The 21,388-nt window shown below is 34.8% G+C and overlaps 1 protein-coding gene across 2 annotated transcripts in view; it reads left to right on the top strand.

The window, feature by feature from the left end:
* Positions 1-95: 95 nt before the first annotated feature.
* LOC101899596 (serine/threonine-protein kinase dyf-5) overlaps positions 96-21,388 on the top strand; it is a 49,628-nt gene continuing 28,335 nt past the window's right edge. Inside the window, exons 1-6 of one of the 2 annotated variants that reach the window (XM_059128377.1) lie at positions 96-450; positions 17,675-17,846; positions 17,916-18,083; positions 18,154-18,320; positions 19,634-19,805; positions 19,882-21,170. In XM_059128377.1, coding sequence (XP_058984360.1) covers positions 17,691-17,846; positions 17,916-18,083; positions 18,154-18,320; positions 19,634-19,805; positions 19,882-21,170 — 1,952 coding nt within the window. In that variant the 5' untranslated portion in view covers positions 96-450; positions 17,675-17,690. The remainder of the gene's footprint in view (positions 451-17,674; positions 17,847-17,915; positions 18,084-18,153; positions 18,321-19,633; positions 19,806-19,881; positions 21,171-21,388) is intronic. The other variant, XM_005187289.3, reaches the window with a different exon arrangement.

The following is a 21,388-nucleotide window of genomic DNA, read 5'->3' as shown; positions in this document are numbered from 1 at the left end:
GCAAGGAAAAGAAATTTTGTTCTAATGGCTAGATCCGTTCAGAAAGTCTTGGCAACGTTTTTGCTCGTACTAGTAACGCTTGCGGTTGTTGTGGTATCAGTGCTCTACGTAGCTCTCCTCGAAGAGAATTGTTTTCAAGAACAAATTCAAATCGCCAAAAATTCTAATAAAATTACAAATTATTATCAATTTTAATTAAATACGCAATGAATTTACAAGAAAACGAAAATATACCTACACACCGAATATTTGCATAAAACTTGTGCCGTAGAAAGAAGGCAAACGAACGAGGAAATTTTATCAAATTTAATCAATAATTTCACCAATTAAATTCGGACAAAAAAATCTACAACAACAACCACACACACAAACAAACATCGAAGGTGAAAAGCAAGTAATTCATCTATTTTGAGTGGTTCGTGGTTCGGTGCGGCTCACCTTCAGCTAAGTGTAAGTGAAACTGTGTCGTCGATGTCATCAATTTAATTACTGTTATTTAACTGAATTCGTATTTCTATGGCAAAAAGCAGCAACAAATACAAATTAATGAAATGTATTTCAATTATTTTCGAAGAATTTTGATTTTGTATCGAAAGAAAACGAACATTGGCACATTTGAATTAATTATTTCAAGTTAATTGACTGGCTGTGATTTATAAACTTGATAAACTTGCCTGTGTATGCGTATTGCTCCAAATGAGAATATCCAGATGTGTGTGTGTGTGTATTCAAAATTAAATTTCGTAAATTGAAGTTGGCATAAAAAAAAACAATAATTTGCTTGTGAAATCCGTTTACTGTTGCATACATTTAGGCGACCATTTACACATACAAATGGTGCATCAATTTGTGTCTATAAATACCTGTAATAAGGTCACATGAGACCATCGGGTTAAGAGCCCGATAACGACACTATTGTTTTATAAATATGTTTGTATGACCCGAATAATTAATGACACAGTTATTGTGGCCTATGTATAAGTGATTCAAAATCCATTCGAAAAAAAATATTAATGTCCATAGGCACTTAAATGCTGAGTTGTTATGGTACTACGGACCTATGCCATCAAAAGTAGAACGATACTCCAACAAGGGCACGGGATAGCTTTAAAGATATGCTATTTTTCAACAACAATCATTGTTTGGATTGAAATCATGAAATAATGCCACATTAACGTCAGACAAAAATGTAAAGAATAATTTGCCAAGTTGGGTCGCTCAAACCAACTAAATAATTTTTCTGTTACAATGAAAATGTATATGGGATCTCCAAATTACCAACAATTAGGGTCTTTACTTTATAGAGGAGTTATTCCAATGAAAATATGCTCCACCCATTAAGCTAAAGCTTAAAAATAAACCTGATATCGGCTAGAACCGCTACACGGGAATTATGTCAAATAGAGAGCTTGGGTTCAAAATTGTTCGTAGTGTGAAGATTCTTCCAATGTGGTTTCGTCTAAAAAACATTATTTTATGAAATTGCTCCTGTGTTGAGTCGAACTAACAAGTACGGGAGCTATTGCACTGTTCCAGAATTGCATGAATGTGAGAAATGTTAAGGTATAGTAATTTCAAATGAGTATTCCCATCTCCGCATTTTCTGTAACTAAGCTTGTCAAATACATTCGTCGCAACAAAAACAATAATTTTTATACCCTCAACCATATGACTACAGAGGGTATATATCATTTGATACAGTCAAAACGTGCCTAGTCGAAATAATGGTTTTAGACCCTAGGTCTCTTTGGAGTAAATCCTGGTGCGCACGAAAGCTCTCGAAGGGAGTATCCGATTTCGTCCAAACTTGGTACATCGTAATATTTTTGTCAAACTTAGATCGAGTTCGAAGATGGGCAATATCTGTCCACTCCTTCTGGTACCTCCTCCACAAAAGGTCGAAATTTTCAAAAAAAAAAAATATTTTTTGCACCGAACGTCAAAGGGTAATTCAATTGTGCTTCAACTTTGCACATCCTAATATTTTCGTCAGGTCAGGTTAGGTCAGGTGCGAAAATTGACAATATTGGTCCACTTCATCAAGTACCTCCCCCACAAATGGTCAACATTTTGAATAATTACAACTCTCATAAAATGTGATGTAAGAGTCCGATTGCCTTCAAATTTCACACATCCCAATATTTATATTAACCCAAGGTCTGGTGATAAGATAGAATATATCGGTCCACCCCTTCTGGTACCTTCCCCACAAATGGTCGAAATTTACAAAATAAATATTTTCTGTACAGAAAAGGAAGCAATAATCTAATTCTGCAAATTCTAATATTTGCGTCAGTTTTAGGACTCGTGCCAAAACGGATAGCATTGGTCTACTCCATCAAGTGTCTCTCCCACAAAGGGTCAAAATTTTGAATAATTATAACTCTTAAAAAATATGATATAAGAGTCCGGTTGTCTTCAATTTTCACACATCCTACTATTTTTATGAACTCAAGATCTGGTAGTAAGGCGGTCCACTCCTTCTGGTACCTCGCCCAAAAACGCTCAAAATTTTGAATATCCATGAAGTTCATAATAAGCGAAAGATCAACATTCGATTCCATTCCAGAGATGGTACATTTCAATATTTCCATCAACACAAGATCTGTTATAAAGATGGTAGAGATCGGACCATTTCTTTTGCAAAATTTTGAAAATTCAAATTTCACCCATACAAACATTTTTGCTAATACAAGATCTGTTGTGAAGATGCTTTGTATCCCCTTCTGGTACCTCACCCACAAAGGGGAAAAATTTTCAATACTTTTATCTGTCATAAATTGTGAAACAACTTAGCGATTCTTTACAAATTGCTATATCTAAATATATATGAGAGACATATATTTAGATATAGCAATTTGTAAAGAATCCTCCAGAATCCTGAGATGAATTTGGAATTCATGATTTTCCATAAATTGGGTATAAATATTCGATTTTCTTATATATGGACAATATTGAACCATTCTTTCCAAACCCACTCCATAGAGGGTCAAGAGTTTGAAAATTCATAACAGAAGTAAAAATATTTTAAAATAATCGAACATTAGCTGAGGGTATACATCTGTCGGCAAAACCGACCAATACTTTTTTACTTGTTTATCCACAATATCCTTTTTACTATGCTTCCCGTTAGTCGATTACCACCATGTATTTTGATGAGCATCTTCAATAATCACATAGTCCAGTTTCGACTTTTGTATATTTGAATATTGTCGGATGGTTAATAACGAGCTGTGTAATCGGCCTCATACTCTCATTGTTCCATCTCCTTCGGTCTATTTGTTTATTATACCCTCCACCATGCTATGGAGGGTATATTAACTTTGTAATTCCGTTTGTAATTCCTCGAAATACTCATGTCAGACCCAACAAAGTATATATATTCTTGATCAGCGTAAAATTCTAAGTCGATTTAGCGATATCCGTCTGTCTGTCTTTTGTAATCACGCTATCTTTCGAATGAATTGAGATAGATGGCTAAAATTTTGCACACATGTTTATTTTTCCAGTAGGTAGGTTAAGTTCGTAAATGGGCCATATAGGTCCACGTTTTCGTAGAGCCCCTATATAACAGTACCTCCCGATATTCGGTATTTTGATGATTTTAGCGACATTATTCACCGGAATTGTTTCAAATTTGGTATTTAAAGTTCGAAATAGATACCACACCCTAAGACAGAAAATTGTCTGTTCAAGTCCCCGTCTTCGTATAGCCCCATAGAGCGGTACCTCCCTAAATTCGGTATTTTGATGATTTTAGCGACATTATTCACCGGAATTTTTTTAAATTTGGTATTTGAAGTTCGAAATGGATACTACACCCTAAAGCAGAAAATTGTTTGTGGAGGTCCACGTCTTCGTATTGTCCCCGTATAACGGTATTTTGATGATTTTAGCGTCATTATTCACCAGAATTGTTTGAAATTACGTATTTAGAGTTCGTTACGTATTTAAAGTTCGGCCCGGCCGAAGTTATTGCTTTTTAACTTGTTATTATTAACTTCTCTGAATTTGTTATTTCTTCTCGCGTTATATACTTCGTGGGATATAATTTTTTCCTCAAATTGGTTGGTTTCGACGTCTCATATGTTAGTAAAACTAAAGGTGCAAGTACATAAAAAGCTTGAAGTCATTGCGAGGCATATTAATGTCAAATTATAACGAACAAGTAAAAAAGCAGTTGTTTCGGCCGGGCCGAACTTTGAATACCCTCCGCCATTTGGAACGAATTAGAAGATTTAAAAAAAAAATAAATAACCCATTAAAAATTCTGTTAAATCCTTTAAAATACCTAAAATCTGAAGTTGCCGATATATGGGGGGATATACGATATTGTGGAACTATATAGACCCATGTGTGTCTTGGGGTAAAGTAATCACAAAGAACTTCTTGTGTAGAATTTCAGACGATTCCGTTGAAAAGTGTGGTTAAAATTATCAAAATACCGAATATGGGAGGAACCTTTATATGGGGTATATACTATATCGTGAACCTATATAGACAATTCTCATTCAGGGGGTAAATTGCTCACAAGAAACTCCTGGTGTAGAATTTCAGACAATTCCGTTGACAAATGTGGCTAAAAGCATTAAATACTGAATATCGGGGGTACCGTTATATGGGGACTATACGATATCGTGGACCGATATAGCCCCTCTTCGAACTTGACATGCAAAATCGAACTAGGTCAACCTAAAACTCCTTTGTTCATCTACGAAGAAGCCAGCCGATGACTTAAGCCAGCCAAATATGCGCTTTATGTATTTCCAGCCTTACTCCTTCATGCCTTCTCTGGCATACTCGTCCAGTTTTTTTCTCCTTCTGCTAACCGGACTCAATTATTTTATCTGGAGATGCACTTCTTGTTCCTAAGGAGGATTATCGGCAGGATTATCTTTCAATTTGACATACTTCCATCGAGCATCCGGCACCAAGTTCTTTATAGAATTAACCCCTGTTCTTATAAACTTGTCTTTGCTGTTGTTATTTTCTATCCAAGCCAGGGTTATTTTGAATCACTCCTAGCATACACTTTTTCCCATTCTTCACCATTTCCATTATTTTCTTTATCAGTCTCGCTGGAAGATGTGTTGCACGAAGTTCAAGTTTCGGTAGTGTCTTCCATTTTTTAATCGTATTAACTTTTGGGAATTCAATTTTCAAAATCGTACTTCTTGGGACCTACAAATTATACCAAAAGGTCTAAACGCGAAAAAGTAGGCATTTGTTAAATCAAATATGACAACCCAGACAACCCATTTTCCAACGAAATCCACCTTGTCATTTTTGAAATAAAAATTATTTGCATATCGAAAACATTTACGCATAACAAATGGCGCATTACAAAATATAAATATAAAACCAGTAAAGAAAGTCTTAAAGTCGGCCGGGGCCGATTTTATGATACCCTACACCACTTTGCTAATTTAGTAGAGCTCCACATAACAATTAAAAGTGTTTATGGGAGAATTCAATCATACACGCTATGATTATAATTATAATTTAAAGTTCAAAGGACTAAATATGCCGAAGCATTTGTATCTTTTAAATTCGGACTTGTATTGCCCATTAGGTGCACAATTAATTTGAAATCGGATAAAAATATATGTGGGAGCTATATCCAAATCGAAACCGATCTCGATAAAATTTGGCAAAGATATTTCTGAGCTGCATTTGATATATAGCAATTTCAGATTAAATGAAACCTTTTGCAATTGAAATGAAACTTTTTGCAGCGGAAATGAAACCTTTTGCAGTGGAAATGAAACCTTTTGCAACCGAAATGAAACTTTTTGCAAAACAAATGAAACTTTTAGATTTATTGAAGGAAAAATTACAAAAAAGTTTTATTTTTAGTAGGTTTAAAATTAAATCAACTAATTATAACTAATATATAGTTAAAGAGGAATTTGTATTGATTATTAATATCTACGTTTTTATAATATTATTTCTTAAAGTTTTGTAGATGCAGAAAGGTTAAAAATGTTTTTTTCAAGGTCATTCACCCAAAAGACCCGAATTAGATACCTTTTTATAACCTTTCCCATGTAAAGGTGGGTATATTAAATTTGTCATTTTGTTTGTAACACCTCTAAATATTTGTATATACAATCATGATCAAAGTTGATTTAATCATGTCCACCTGTGTGTCTATTGAAATCTCGATATTGAGATGAAATTTGATGTAGAGATTTGGAATTTGCACAACATTATATTGTGTCTAGAATGTTTGGTATTGAACAGGATACCGAGATGTTTCATGTTGTGTACGCGATCAAGCGAACCATTCAATAGCTCACATAGCAAGACTGCGTTATCTCCATAATCAATAAAGCTGCGAAGCGGGAATCCTTTATTAGGTATACTACAATTATAAAACAGTACAGTAAATCTTAATTGCCCTCTCCATTCCTATATAGGCCAAAAGTTGTCTCAATTTCTCTTTTTAGTGTTAAGCATTTGGAATTTATTAATATGGAAATATTTTATATCAAATCAATAAAGAACCACTTGTCATTACAATAATTAACAATTTAAGAAATCTATATCTATAAAAGAGGAAAATGTTTGTATGTTTGTTTGTTTGTTTGTTTGTTTGTAATTTATGGACTCGAAAACCGCTGAATAGATTTTCCTGAAAATTTCCATATATACTGCAACATCGCCTGAAAGTAACATAGGCTATATACATTTTTGAATTTCCACTTGGAACTGGAGATATAGCATCAGAATCGGAGGTACCTCCCAAAAATTTATATTTTATATGCACATATCTATTGATTGGTTTAAGATACAGTCTCCAAATTTGGAATACGTAACGGAATTTAGAACAAAAATAAGTTTGCCAAATTATATTGTAATCGGTTCAGATTTGGATATAGCTCCCATATACATTTTCCGCCGATTTCATGTATTTGGTGGATCAAACACGACATGTATTTCCAATTGTAATGAAATTTAAAATAAGTAACGGAATTGGGAGCCAAAATGTATTTGTCAAATTAAATTGAAATCGGTTCAGATTTGGATATAGCTCCCATATATATTTTCGACCGATTTCGTTCATTTGATGCCTCAAACACAATATGAATGTTCGATTCCAATGAAATTTGGAATGTGTGACGGGATTTAATCCGAAAATAAATTTGTCAAATTATATTGAAATCGGTTCAGATTTGGATATAGCTCCCATATATATTTTCGGGCGATTTCAAGCATTTGATGCACCAAACACGCTATGTATCCCCAATTTCAATGAAATTTGAAACTTGTGATAGATTTTATCTAAAAAATTTAATTCCCAAATTATATTGAAATCGGTTCAGATTTAGATATAGCTCCCATATACATTTTCGGCCGATTTCATGTATTTGGTGGACCGAACACGATATGTATTTCCAAATGTAATGAAATTTAAAATAAGTAACGGAATTGGGAGCCAAAATGAATTTGTCAAATTAAATTGAAATCGGTTGAGATTTGGATATAGCTCCCATATATATTTTCGACCGATTTCATGTATTTGATGCACCAAACACGCTATGTATCTCTAATTTCAATGAAATTTGGAATGTGTAGCGGAAATTAAAACAAATATACATTTGTCAAATTATATTAAAGTCGGTTCAGATTTGGATATAGCTCTCATATATATTTTCGACCGATTTCATGTATTTTATGCACCATACACGATATGTATGTTCGATTCCAAAGAAATTTGGAATATGTAACGGGATTTTGATTAGAAAATAAATTAGTCAAATTATATTAAAATCGGTTCAGATTTGGATATAGCTCCCATATACATTTTCCGCCGATTTCACATATTTGATGCACAAAACACGATACGTATTTCCGATTCCAATGAAATTCGGCAAGAGTGGCTAATTTTGGTACAAAAATAAATTTGACAAATTATATTCAAATACGCTCTGATTTGATTATAGCTCCCATATATATACTCAGCCGATTTCACATATTTGATGCACCCAAAGCGAGAGAGACAAAATCTGGCACCAGAAAAAATTGCCAAATTACATTGAAATCAGTTGAGGTTTGGATATAGCTAACATATATATTTCGGCCGATTTCATATATGTTATGCACCAAACATGATATATATGACCGATACCAATGAAATTCAGAATGTGTGGCGGAATTTGGTTACAATAATAAATGTGACAAATTAATTGGAAATTAGTTAAGATTTGGATATAGCTCCCATATATATATTCTCGGCCGATTTCACATATTTGACGCACCAATTTCAATGAAATATGAAAGGTGTGGCGGAATTTGGTGTAAAAGTATTTTTTTTAAAATTATATTTAAATCGGATCAGATTGGGATATGATTTTAATAAGAACCATTGACCCACAACGCCTTAAGTTAACACTAAAAAACAACACAACAATTGATTTGAAATACGCTTATTACGGCGAAGTATGTTGCTATCTCGAATTCACTAATTGAAATAGAAATGCCACTCAACTTCAAAAGATTGCAGTTTACTGCACGCTTGGTATTTGCTATGAAATAAATAAATCCGAAGGACAAACCCTTCGTGTATGTACTGCTGTCATGTTACTGCTTTTCTAATGGTTTTGGTTATTTGCGCATTAAAGTTTTGCAATAATTTTTTTTAATTTTTAAATATGTTTTTATACCCTACACCACATAGTGGTAAGGGTATTATGTCTTTGTGCATTTGTTTGTAACATGGAGAAGGAAACGAGATAGACCCATAGTTACTTTTGAGAACCTTCATAGAATCACTTTCTGAGTCGATTTATGCATGTCAGACGTCCGTCCGTCCGTCCGTCCGTCCGTCTGTCCATGTATTCTTGTGAACAAAATGCAGGTCGCATTTATTATCCGATTGAGATGAAATTTTCCAAACAATACTTTTTTGGCCCAAGGACGAACCCTATTGAAATTGGTGAGAATCGGATCAAATTTAGATATAGCTCCCATATATATCTTCATCCGATTTCGGGTTAAATGTGCACCAAATGGCCAATATCAGCCCAAATGGCCCGAATTTTGGCACATGTGACCGAGATTAGCCTTAAAGCAAATACAACAAATTTGGAGAAAATCGGTTCAGAAACAGCTATAGCTCCCATATATATTCATCCGATTTCGGGTTAAATGTGCACCAAATGTCCACTATCAGTCCAAATTACCTGAATTTTGGCACACCCAACCGAGTTCGGCCTAGAAGCAAGTATATCAAATTTGGAGAAAATCGGTTCAGATATAGCTATAGCTCCCATATATATCTTTCATCCGATTTGGTGTTTAAGCCTCTCACATTCGTAATATGCACTCCACAAGAATGATATTTGGTACCAGATATAAGATACAGCCCAGAAATAGCTGTTTGTAATTTTATCGAAATCGGTTCAGATTTGGATATAGCTCCCATATATATCTTCATCCGATTTCGGGTTAATTGTGCACCAAATGGCCGATATAAGTTCAAATGGACTGAATTTTAGTACATCGGACCAAATTCAGCCTAGAAGCAAGTATATCAAATTTAGTGAAAATCGGTTCAGATATAGATATAGCAACCATATATATGTTTCATCCGATTTAGAGTTTTAGTCCCATACATTCGTAATATTCACTCCACAACCGTGATATTTGGTACCAGGTATTAGATGGAGCACAGGAATAGCTGTTTTAAATTTTATCGAAATCGGTTCAGATTTGGATATAGCTCCCATATATATCTTCATCCGATTTCGGGTTAAATGTGCACTAAATGGTCAATATCAGCCCAACTCACCAGTCTAGAAGATAATACGTAAAATTTGGAGAAACCCGGTTCAGAGATAGCTATAGTTCGTAAAATGCACGATAGAATTAGATAGATTTTGATTTTGTACCAAATATCTCATAGAGCTGTGAAATGCCCTGTATAAACCTTTTTACGAGAGCTCTACTAAATATGCATAGTGGTGTAGGGTATCATATAGTCGGCCGCGCCCGACTTTTGAGCTTTCCTTACTGTTTTTTTTTTTTAACCAACATATATTCGTAAATAAAATATTGAATGCATATAAAATCAAAAGGGGTAGCGAAGCGCACCGGGTTCAGCTAGTAATATATAAATGTCGATATTAATAATCAATAAAAATTCCTCTTTTGCTATATATTAGTTATAATTAATTGATTTAATTTAAAACCTACTAAAAATAACAATGTTTTGTTATTTATCCTTCTATAAATCTAAAACTTTCATTTGATTTGCAAAAAGTTTCATTTCGGTTGCAAAAGGTTTCATTTAATCTGAAAATGCTATATTTCCCTGAATATCGTTGTTACGGAGTGCATATTATGGCTGTTGGTAACAATATAATAAATCGGATGAACATTATATATGGGAGCTATAGCTATATCTGAATCGGTCTTCACCAAATTTGATATACTAGCTTCTAGACTCAATTCGGTGGTAAATGCCAAATTCCATCCAATTTGGGTAAATATTAGACGTCTGGGGCACAATAAAAAAGTAAATCGGACGAAGATATATAAGGGAACTACATCCAAATCTGAACCGATCTCGAAAAAAATTAGCAAAGGTATTTCTGAGCTGTATTTGATATATTTCCCCAAATATTGTTGTTACAGAGTGCATATTACGGCTACGGAGGACAAAAATTATCAAATCGGATGAGCAATATATATGGGAGCTATATCTATATCTGAACTGATTTCTATCAAATTTGACATACTTATTATCAGGCCTAATTTGGTGGTATGTGCAAAAATTCCGTACTATTCGGGCTGATATTACCCGTTTCCATAGGGTTCGTCCTTGGGCCAAACAAATGATTTGTGCAAAATTTCATCTGGATCGGGCAATAAATGCGAACTTTAATTTGTTTACAAAAATACATGGACAGACTGACGGACGGACAGACAGACGGATGGACGCACAGACGGACGAACATGCATAAATCGACTTAGAATGTGATTCTATGCATATCATCAAAAGGAACTATGGGTCTATCTCGTTTCCTTTTGCCTGTTACAAACAAATGCACTGACCACCTTGTGGTGTAGGGTATAAATAGAGATTTTAAACCCCTCATCTTAAGGAAATGTTCGCTGTGATGTTAGTTCTTGTATAGTCCTCAAACGACGTTTTATTTTAAGCCAGTCTTTAGGGGTCAAATCTCCAGAATAACTAGCTGATTCGGCTAAATTCTTTCAATACCTGCTGTTTAGGTTTTGTACTAAAACGAAAACATACGCTGACAACTTCATGTAATGGATCAAATGCCAATTGGACTGAAAATGCAAGATGACCATCTTCTAACAGAATTAGATCTCAGTACCTGTCCTGGCTGCAGTAAATTAGAAGGCAGTACTTAGAAGGCTAATAATTTAGTTGTCTGTCTTAGATTATTTTCTTCCTTGATAGGGGGTATAAATGTGGTGAAAATGACAAAATATATTGCCCGGGAAATAAATGTAATTTTTTTATAAGTTGTACGCTCATATCTAGGGATGAATTACAAAATATAAGCCTTGTTCCAGAACTGCAAAAATGTACAACTTTTTACTTCGATAACCAATTTTTCTTATATGATATCGAAAAAAATTAAAAAACTATGTAGTTCTTGCAGATTCTGAAACAGAGCAATAAATTTGACTTGAAAACTTTGTTTGAACCAAAATTCTGTTCTTTTCGATGTAGAATATTTAAACTTAAATGTAGAAAAAGAACTCTATGAAAAAAAGTACATTTCTATAATCAATGCATGAAAAAGTACATTTTGTATTTATGGATTAGATTTTCAAATTTTGCATGTATGTAGGTACCATGTCACAATTACAGATGGTAGAACAAAGCTACCTGCCAAATACAATTTTTTTGGTGCCCCTATTCTTTCAAAACAAATTTTGTATTTGTGTGTATTAATTTAAAAAAAAATAATTTGAATTTTTTTTCAAATTCAGTTGCAGGAGAAATGCATATTTTCGGTGATGATGGGCAATAAATTGTAACATTTTTGGACAAAATCGTACCGTTATATGGGGCTGTACGCAGACGTGGACTTGCATATAAACATTTTTGTCATAGGTTGTAGTACCCATTACAAATTTTAAATATGAAATTTGAAATAATAATTCCGGTAAATACTGTCACTAAAATCATAAAAATACCGAATATTGGGAGGTACCGTTATATGGGTGTTATACAAAAACGTGGACCGACATGACCCATTTACGAACTTAACCTGCCTGTTGGTAAACTATGTTCGGAATATAGCGTGAGTACAACAGACGGACATCGCTAGATCGTCTTAGAATTTTACGCTGGTGCAGAATATATATGCTCTGAAGGGCCTATTATAAATATTTCGAGGGGTTACAAAAGGAATGACAAAATTCCCTCCATAAAATGGTGGGGGGGTATAAAAATTGTAGTTAGCTTCTTCTAGTATGCTAAGAAAAGTAAAACATAAAATCTGGTCTTTTAGCGATTACTTTAATTTCGTCGGTATTTTGTATAATTGAACAACTGATGTTATCGATAATTGTCGTTAATGGTGTCGTTAAGTATATAAAGAATATCAATACATAACTGATTTCAACAACAAATTTTAAAGTTAAAATAATTCAGAAAACGCAGCAACATTTGTTCTGTTCCAGTACCAGTTCCAGTACAAGAAGCTAATGAAGGGAAAATCGGTTATTGTAAAAAAAAAACTTTTAAATCCTTGCAGTTCTGAGCAGACCAATTATATTAAATAGATTTAGCATAACTCATCCTTGATATATTACATCACAATTTTATAGTTTTTTTTTTTTTTTTAAATTAAAAACATTTGTTTATTGTTTCCGATTACACACCGAAAATACGTCCTAGGTAAATATGTCTATTTTATATCCATCTGCGCAATTAATAAAACAATTTCATTAAAGGGCCAACGACACTGACCTTCACTGAATATTAGATGAATAGTTCGTTAGCTTTGTATTTCAGGGGCACAACATTAATTCCCATTGTTGAGAATATCTTCAATTTTGGCCACTTCACGAAGTCAATAATTGTTGGACAAGACAAAAGGAGAGAGAAAGGAACACTCGATTAGTTGGTTCATACATAAAATAAACAATATTCAAGGTTAATGGAATAGAGTGGACAGAGAAACATGTGTGTGCAGCCACTGAAAAACAGGAGAAGGTAGAATTTGCTGGGGTTTGGAGAATGATGTTGACAAGGATTTTTTAATTCTGACAACATTTTAGATTTTATGCAAAAACTAGCTGAACCCGGTGCGCTTCGCTACCCCTTTTGATATTATATGCATTCAACATTTTATATACGAATAGCTGAACCTGGTGCGCTTCCTTGATTTTATATGAATTCAAAATGTTATATACAAATATTTGTTGGTTAAAAAAATAAAACAAACTCAAAAATTTCAAAAACGTAATTATTGTAATACTTTAATGCATAAACAAACAAGTAGCTCGGTCTTCCAACGCGTGAAAATGCCAGAAACAGCTGACCATGAGAACATGCCAAATTAAGTCCGCATACACGAAGGGTTTGCGCTTCGGATTTATTAATTTCATAGCAAATGCCAAATGCGCAGGAAACTGCAATCATTTGAAGTTGAGTGGCTTTTCTGTTGCAATTAGTGAATTCGAGGTGGAAACATACTTCCCCGTAATATAGTATCCTCAATTAAATTTTTGTGTAGTTTTCAACTTTTACCGTAATACCATTGCAAAGGCGTTGTGGGTCAATTCCCAATCTGAACCGACGGAAAATATTATTGTAAATCTGTACTGCTTTCAATATAATTTGGGAAATTTATTTTTATTTTAAAGTCCAAATTTGGAGACTATATCTGTAAACGATCAATAGATATGTGCATATAAAATCGAAATTTTTGGGAGGTACATCCGATTCTGATGCTATATCTCTAGTTCCAAGTGGAATTTCAAAAATATATATAGCTTATGTTTTTTTTTCAGGCGATGTAGTAGTATACTTGGAAATTTTCAGAAAAATCTGTTCAGTGGTTTTCGAGTCCATAAATTATAAACAAACAAACATACAAACACTCTCCTCTTTTATAGGTATAGAGATATCGATGGAAGTAACGAAAAAGTGTCTACATACGCGACATATTATTTTATACCCCACGAGGTAGTAACTTCTGGGCGATAGAAAGTAGACAACAGTATTTTTGTTATTGTAAATGTACATACTATCGCATTTATTACTGGCATCTTAGATGTGAGTGAGTAACTCACTTCAAAATGCATGCAGGGTTATTATCCATATGTATTTCCGTGTGTATGTAAAAATTGCCTTTTTACAAATGATGCATAGTTTTTGATTACGTCATAAATTCCCTTTATATTATCTACTTCTTCTATATATATATAAAAAGCAATTGTTGTTCGTTGGTAATGGAATCAGTTGAGAACGGCTGAACCGATTTGCATAATTTTTTGTACAAACGTTCAAAAAATGACTAAAAAAAATGACTACGCCCACTATTTCGATTTATCTAAAATCCTTATATTTGCCAAATAATGAAGATATCGGTTTTAAAATTTTTACACGACATACTGTAGACTTTACCTAAATCCTAAGTATTTATTTGGGGGCAGAGGAACTGACCACGCCTACTTTTTATCTGTATATAAACCAATTGTTATTCGTTGGTAATTTAATCAATTGATACCGGTTGGAACTATTTGGATATTTTTTAATGTTCGTTCTACCCCGATTTATGCCCATTTTTTCGATTTATCTAAAATCTTAATATTTGCCAAAATCATGGAGATATCTCTTCCACAGTTAGTATACGAAGGAGACTTGACTCTCCAACCCTCCCTCAATCCTAGATATCTGTTTGGGGTCATGGGAACTGGCCACACCTACTTCTTTAAATTTATATGTAAAAAAAATTGAAAAAGTATATTAACATATGAGTTGAGAACGGCTGGGCCGATATGACTCCAATTTTCTTTTGGCTATTTGTTATTACAGTGGAAACGTTGTCATGAAAGAAAATTTTGAGAAAAATCGCGAAACTGAAAAAATTGACTGTTACATTATGATTTGGAATTTTGTGTAGAATTGTTTCAGAATTCCTTTTGGAATTGAAAATTCTAATTGAAGAAAATCGAGAAAGTTTGCATATTTTCTATACACGCTGTTATATGGTTGCTATACCCAAATGGGTAGAGAACCATCTGACATGGGCATATTATAAACAGTTAATGTATACTTTTTATACCCTACACCACAAGGTGGTCAGGGTATTATGTCTTTGTGCATTTGTTTGTAACAGGCGAAAGGAAACGAGATAGACCCATAGTTCCTTTTGATGATCTGCATAGAATAATCGGTCTAAACTTAGATATAGCTCCCATATATATTTTCGTCCGATTTGCTTTTTATTGTGCGTCAAATGTGTAATATCAGTCCGAATATTATGGAATTTTGCACGTACGATTAGATTGGACCTGAAAATAAGTATGCCAAATTTGATCGAAAGCGGTTCAGATATCCCATATATATTGTTCATCCGATTTGCTATTTTTGTCCTCCGCAGTCGTAATATGCACTCCGTAACAACGATATTCAGGGAAATATATCAAATGCATTTTTATCGAGATCAGTTCCGATTTGGATATAGCTCCCACATATATTTTTATCCGATTACAAATTAATTGTGCACCAAATGGGCAATACAAGTCCGAATTTAAAAGATACAAATGCTTCGGCATATTTAGTCCTTTGAACTTTAAATTATAATTATAATCATAGCGTGTATGATTGAATTCTCCCATAAACACTTTTAATTGTTATGTGGAGCTCTACTAAATTAGAAAGTGGTGTAGGGTATCATAAATTCGGCCCCGCCCGACTTTAAGACTTTCTTTACTGGTTAATATATATGCTATACTAGGTGGCCCAGTCCGCGTTGCTGGCCCGTTTCAATTTGAGAGTTAAAAACCTCAATAATATAGCATATATATTAAGAAGTACACATTAACTGTTTATAATAGGCCCATGTAAGATGGTTCTCTACCCCCAAAGTAGCCTCAACACGCATTTTAAGTCAAATCAATTCGAAAATATAATCAAAACCAACGAAATAGGTAAAATCAAAGGTAGTTTTATATGAGCGCTACTACGAAACATTAACATTGAAAAATTTCCGCGAAGAGGTCTTCTACCAGAAGCTAGATGCCAAATAAAGGCAAAATCAATTGAAAAATGTGACCAAGATCCTGGTAATAGCTAAAATCACCGGATACCTTCAAATACGAGTTATAATGAAGCATGGTCCTATACTTTTAATTATTTGAAAGAATTTGTTTTTCTTTCTAAAATCTCAAATTACCAACATTTGAGGAATTTGAAAGGGGCTATATCATTTGAGGGGGGCTATATCACATTGTAGACCAACCTGATAGATATTTTGTACAAATGATTCCTCATGTAACCCCTAGAACTGTATCAAATTTAAAACTTTATCGTAACTTTTGCGGAGTATAGGGCAAAATAGAATTTTTTTTTTTAGAATTTTCCGAGTACATGAATCCTGTTCTTACTATATTTTCAATTCACTCCACTATTTTGTATAGTCCTCATATTACAGTGCCTCTTCATATTCCTTATTCCGGCCTGTGGGGGTAGAGAGCCATCTTACATGGACATATAATAAACAGTTAATGTATACTTGTTAATAAACTAAAACCTCTTACTGAAAAATAAGATCAGGTTTTTTTGAAAGAGGTATTTATTTCTATTTAATCGAGTCGTCATTTATACCAAAAATTTTTGCCACTTATGTGAGACAGATTTGTTAATTATTATGCTTTAAAAACTATGCATTAAAGACTAAAACTACGGACCGGCAACGCTGGCCCAGTCCGCGTAGTATTCTATAAAATATATTTATTCCTTAAAAATGTATTTTTATTGCAATTTTCATTTCATTTATTTTCACACAACAAACAAAAGACTATATTGGTCGTTCTGTTATCGACAAAGTACATACACTGTCCTGTATTTCACAACTGCGATATCGTATATGTATCACATGGCATGTTAGACCTCTACACATAAAAAATGTGACATATGTCAAATATCTTTCCTCCGATTGCGACTTTATATGTAATGTTAAAAAATTAAAATAATTAAAATAGAATATATAGATAACATTGGGCGCATGGCTCAATAAGAGAGGTTGTTCAACTTCAAAGCAACTCTATACTGGCGTCTTATTGTGTCATTCGACAAGTTGTTGTAGTTTCAGAAAATTCTTACATTGGGGAAAAATCCCAAAAACAAGATTGGAAACAGCATTGTTTTTATCCCAAAATGATACATTTGGTTGCCCGATAACGTAAAAAATATGCATTTCAGTTGTCTCCAAATTTGAAATAATTTCAAATTATTCTCTACAAACTGTTTATGTTTTGACAGAGTAGGGGCACCAAAAGAAAAACAAAATCGAATTTAGAGGGTAGCTTATGGCTCTTTAAAATAATGATGACATCAGTTCGGACACAGCTGTACTTTGAGTCAGTTGAGTCAACTTGAGTCGGCAATGTTCATATTTTCCATATGTTTACAAGTTAACTAAATTATCCTTTGGTGTTTTTTTTTTTATTTTAGAATATATTAATGCACCATGAATCGGTATATAACATTGACCCAACTGGGTGATGGCACCTACGGCACCGTGGTATTGGGTCAACGAAAAGATACCGGCGAAAAAGTGGCCATCAAGAGAATGAAACGGAAATACTATTCCTGGGAGGAGGCGATGAATTTGCGAGAAGTGAAGGTAATTAAGACATCAGTGTTCAAACCCATGCCACATCATGTTCATTTGTATTACATTTTTACCATCCAGTCCTTGAAGAAGCTATCGCATCCGAATATCGTTAAGCTAAAAGAGGTGATTCGTGAGAACGACACGTTGTATTTTGTATTCGAATACATGAAGGAGAACCTATACCAGATGATAAAAGATCGTGACACCCACCTGCCTGAGCCGACACTTAAGAGTATATTGTTCCAGGTATTATTTGTGTACGATGCTTTCAAGCTGAGAATTATTTACATGGATTTTGTGTGTGTTTCTTTTTTAGGTTTTAACTGGGCTGGCTTTCATGCATCGACATGGTTTTTTCCATCGTGATCTTAAGCCAGAAAATCTCCTTTGTTCCGGGCCAGAGTTGATAAAAATTGCTGATTTCGGATTAGCCAGAGAAATTCGATCTAGACCACCGTTTACGGATTATGTTTCAACCCGTTGGTGAGTAGGGGAAATTGTTTCAAATTTCATAATGAAAAGCCGCGAAAAGAATAAAATTAAAATGAACAAGTAAAAAAGCTGTAAGTTCGGCCGGGCCGAACTTTTAATACCCTCCACCATTTGGTACAAATTTGGCAATTTCCAAAAAATAAAACCCGTTAAAAATTCTGTTAAAATCTTAAAAATACCGAATGCTTATACGACGACGTGGGCCTGCATAGGCAACTTTTGTCATAAATTATTACAATATTTAAATGCGAAACTTGAAGAAAAATCTGTTTATAATGTAGCTAAAATCGTCAAAATACCGAATATGGGGGGTACCGTTATATGGGGGCTATACGAAGACGTGGACCTGCACAGACAATTTTCTGGCATGGGCTGAAGTATCCATTACGAACTTCACATACGAAATTTGAAACAATCCCTGTAAACAACGTCGCTAAAATCATTAAAATACCGAATACCGGGGGGTACCTACATGGCTCATTCTTTGACTTTGGATGAAGTATCCATTATGAACTTCAAATACCAAATTTGAAACAATTCCGGTAAATAATGTCGCTAAAATCATCAAAATACCGAATATCGGGAGGTACCGTTATATGGGGGCTATATGATAACTTGGACCTACATGGCCCATTTACGAACTTAACCTGCCTACTGGGAAAAAATACATGTGTGCAAAATTTTAGCCTTCTATCTCAATTTGTTCGAAAGATAGCGTGATTACAACAGACAGACAGACAGACAGACAGACGGACAGACGGACAGACAGACACACAGACAAACAGACGGACATGGCTAAATCGTCTTAGAATTTTACGCTGATCAAGAATATATATACTTTGTTGGGTCTGACATGAATATTTCGAGGAGTTACAAACGGAATGACAAAATTAATATACCCTCCATAGTATGGTGGAGGGTATAAAAACTTTATTTAAGAGAAATATTTAGATATAGCAAGTTGTAAAGAGTCGCTGTGTTGTTCTGTTATGACAGATAAAAGTAATGGAAATTGTGACTTTGTGTTTGTGAGGTACCAGAAGTGGTTCGCAAATGTACCCTCTGTAGCCATATGGCTGAGGGTATAAAAAGAGCACGAAATCGCGCTTATATCTTCAATTATGTTATTCTAATTGTTAGTTGTTTTAGGTATTACGCTTTCATTATCGAATCACTACTAGAAATCCATGATGACAGTGAATGGGTGTTTGGGCTGGAAAAACGGGTTCCTAATCATTTGTATCCCTGAACGTTAGATCTAACAAAGAATTATTATTAATTTTTTTTGTTTTTGTTATTTGCAGGTACAGAGCTCCAGAGGTTTTATTGCATTCAACCAATTACGGAAGCTCCATCGATATGTGGGCTATGGGATGTATTATGGCAGAGCTGTATACTTTTCGTCCGCTTTTCCCCGGCAGCAGTGAGGTCGATCAGCTCTATAAAATTTGTTCTGTTCTAGGAACACCCGACAAGGTAATGTCCTCAATCACTACTTCATTCAAGTACTAACCATGGGTAATGGAATCTTCCGTAAAATATATAATTTCAGAATGACTGGCCTGAGGGATATCGGCTAGCTGCATCCATTCACTTTCGGTATCCGGATTGTGTCCGGGTGCCTTTAAATTCCATTGTCACTCGTTGCAGCCAACCAGGTTTAGACCTATTGGAAGATATGCTGCTCTACGATCCGGACAAAAGACCCACGGCCCAACAAAGTCTCAAGTATCCATATTTCAATGCACTGAAGCGTATATCGCCTGCAGCGGCGACCAAGGCCAGCATAAAGCTTACTTCAAAGTATGCCAATAACGTAGGAATGACACTGCAACAGCAACAACAGCTGTCCAGCAATATGCTTCCGGTGCAAGAAAAACTGCAGTCGCTAACGGATATGATACATCGTAGCAACAATAACAATAACAACAACAATAAAAATACCACAAACAACAATCTGAATCGAAACGATCTAACAGAGGCCAATTTGCTGAACAACTCGAAAAATGGACACATCGTGGTCCAGCAAGCCAAAAATGTCAGCCATGTACAAATACCTAAGATAAGCTTTCTAACGATGAACACAAACGACCTGATGCATCCCGTCGCCCCCACGATGCGAATAACGACGAAACAGACAAAGCCCCCAGACGAAGGTTCTTCGGTGAAGAGTGAAACGATCCGATACAATACGATTTTGGCACCCTCTAGTAATATATACCTCAGTACCGGCAACCTCAACCAGAGCACGGATAATTTGGCCCGAACGGAATCTATAAATGATATATACTTGAATCGTAACATATCACACCTGTTCGGAATCAGCAGCCAGAAGCCCGCACAGGCTGCCACTCAACAACATCATCATCCGAATGTGTCGTTTCACAGTGGCAAACACCAGATGGTGGGAGGTGGGAACAGCAACAACAGCAATCGCACTGGAAACACCATCTACATGAACGGAACACGCAACTACGCTCTGTATGAGACAGCTGCAAAAAATGCCAAAAACTCTGCCAAAATTGGTGGTTACTATGTGTACACCAGACCCACACAGGACCCCTTCCCCTACGAGCCGACCAAAGTGTACAACATGTTTTCGAAAGTGGCCATGGGTCAACAGAACGGTTCCTCTGAGTTCATACTAAGCAGTTCTAACGGAAAGTCCAATTTGATGGGTAGCAAAATCTATGGTAACAACGATGACTATTCGGCACGATCGCGGGTCAAAGATACCGATAAGGCTGTATATCGGGGAGTTAATATGCCAAACAAACAATTCGACTCGGAGGTAGTCGAGAAAAATGCCGACAACGATGATGAATTGGACACAATACTGGGGTAAGAACACACACAGGGATGATAACGGATACAGTTGAAGAGTTAAGCAAGTGAAAGGGTGAAGATAAGATTTGAATGTATGTCCAAATGCTTTCCAACCATGACTCAACAAGAAAGGTTGTTCAGTTTCAAAGCAACTAGGAAAATGCAACTCCGTACTGGGGTCTTATTGTGTCAAATAGACATTGAACAATTGATTTTGTCTACAATAGTCTTGA

Source organism: Musca domestica, unplaced genomic scaffold, assembly GCF_030504385.1.
Source record: "Musca domestica strain aabys unplaced genomic scaffold, Musca_domestica.polishedcontigs.V.1.1 5, whole genome shotgun sequence".
Classification (NCBI taxonomy): domain Eukaryota; kingdom Metazoa; phylum Arthropoda; class Insecta; order Diptera; family Muscidae; genus Musca; species Musca domestica.
This window is presented reverse-complemented; position numbering and strand designations above follow the sequence as displayed.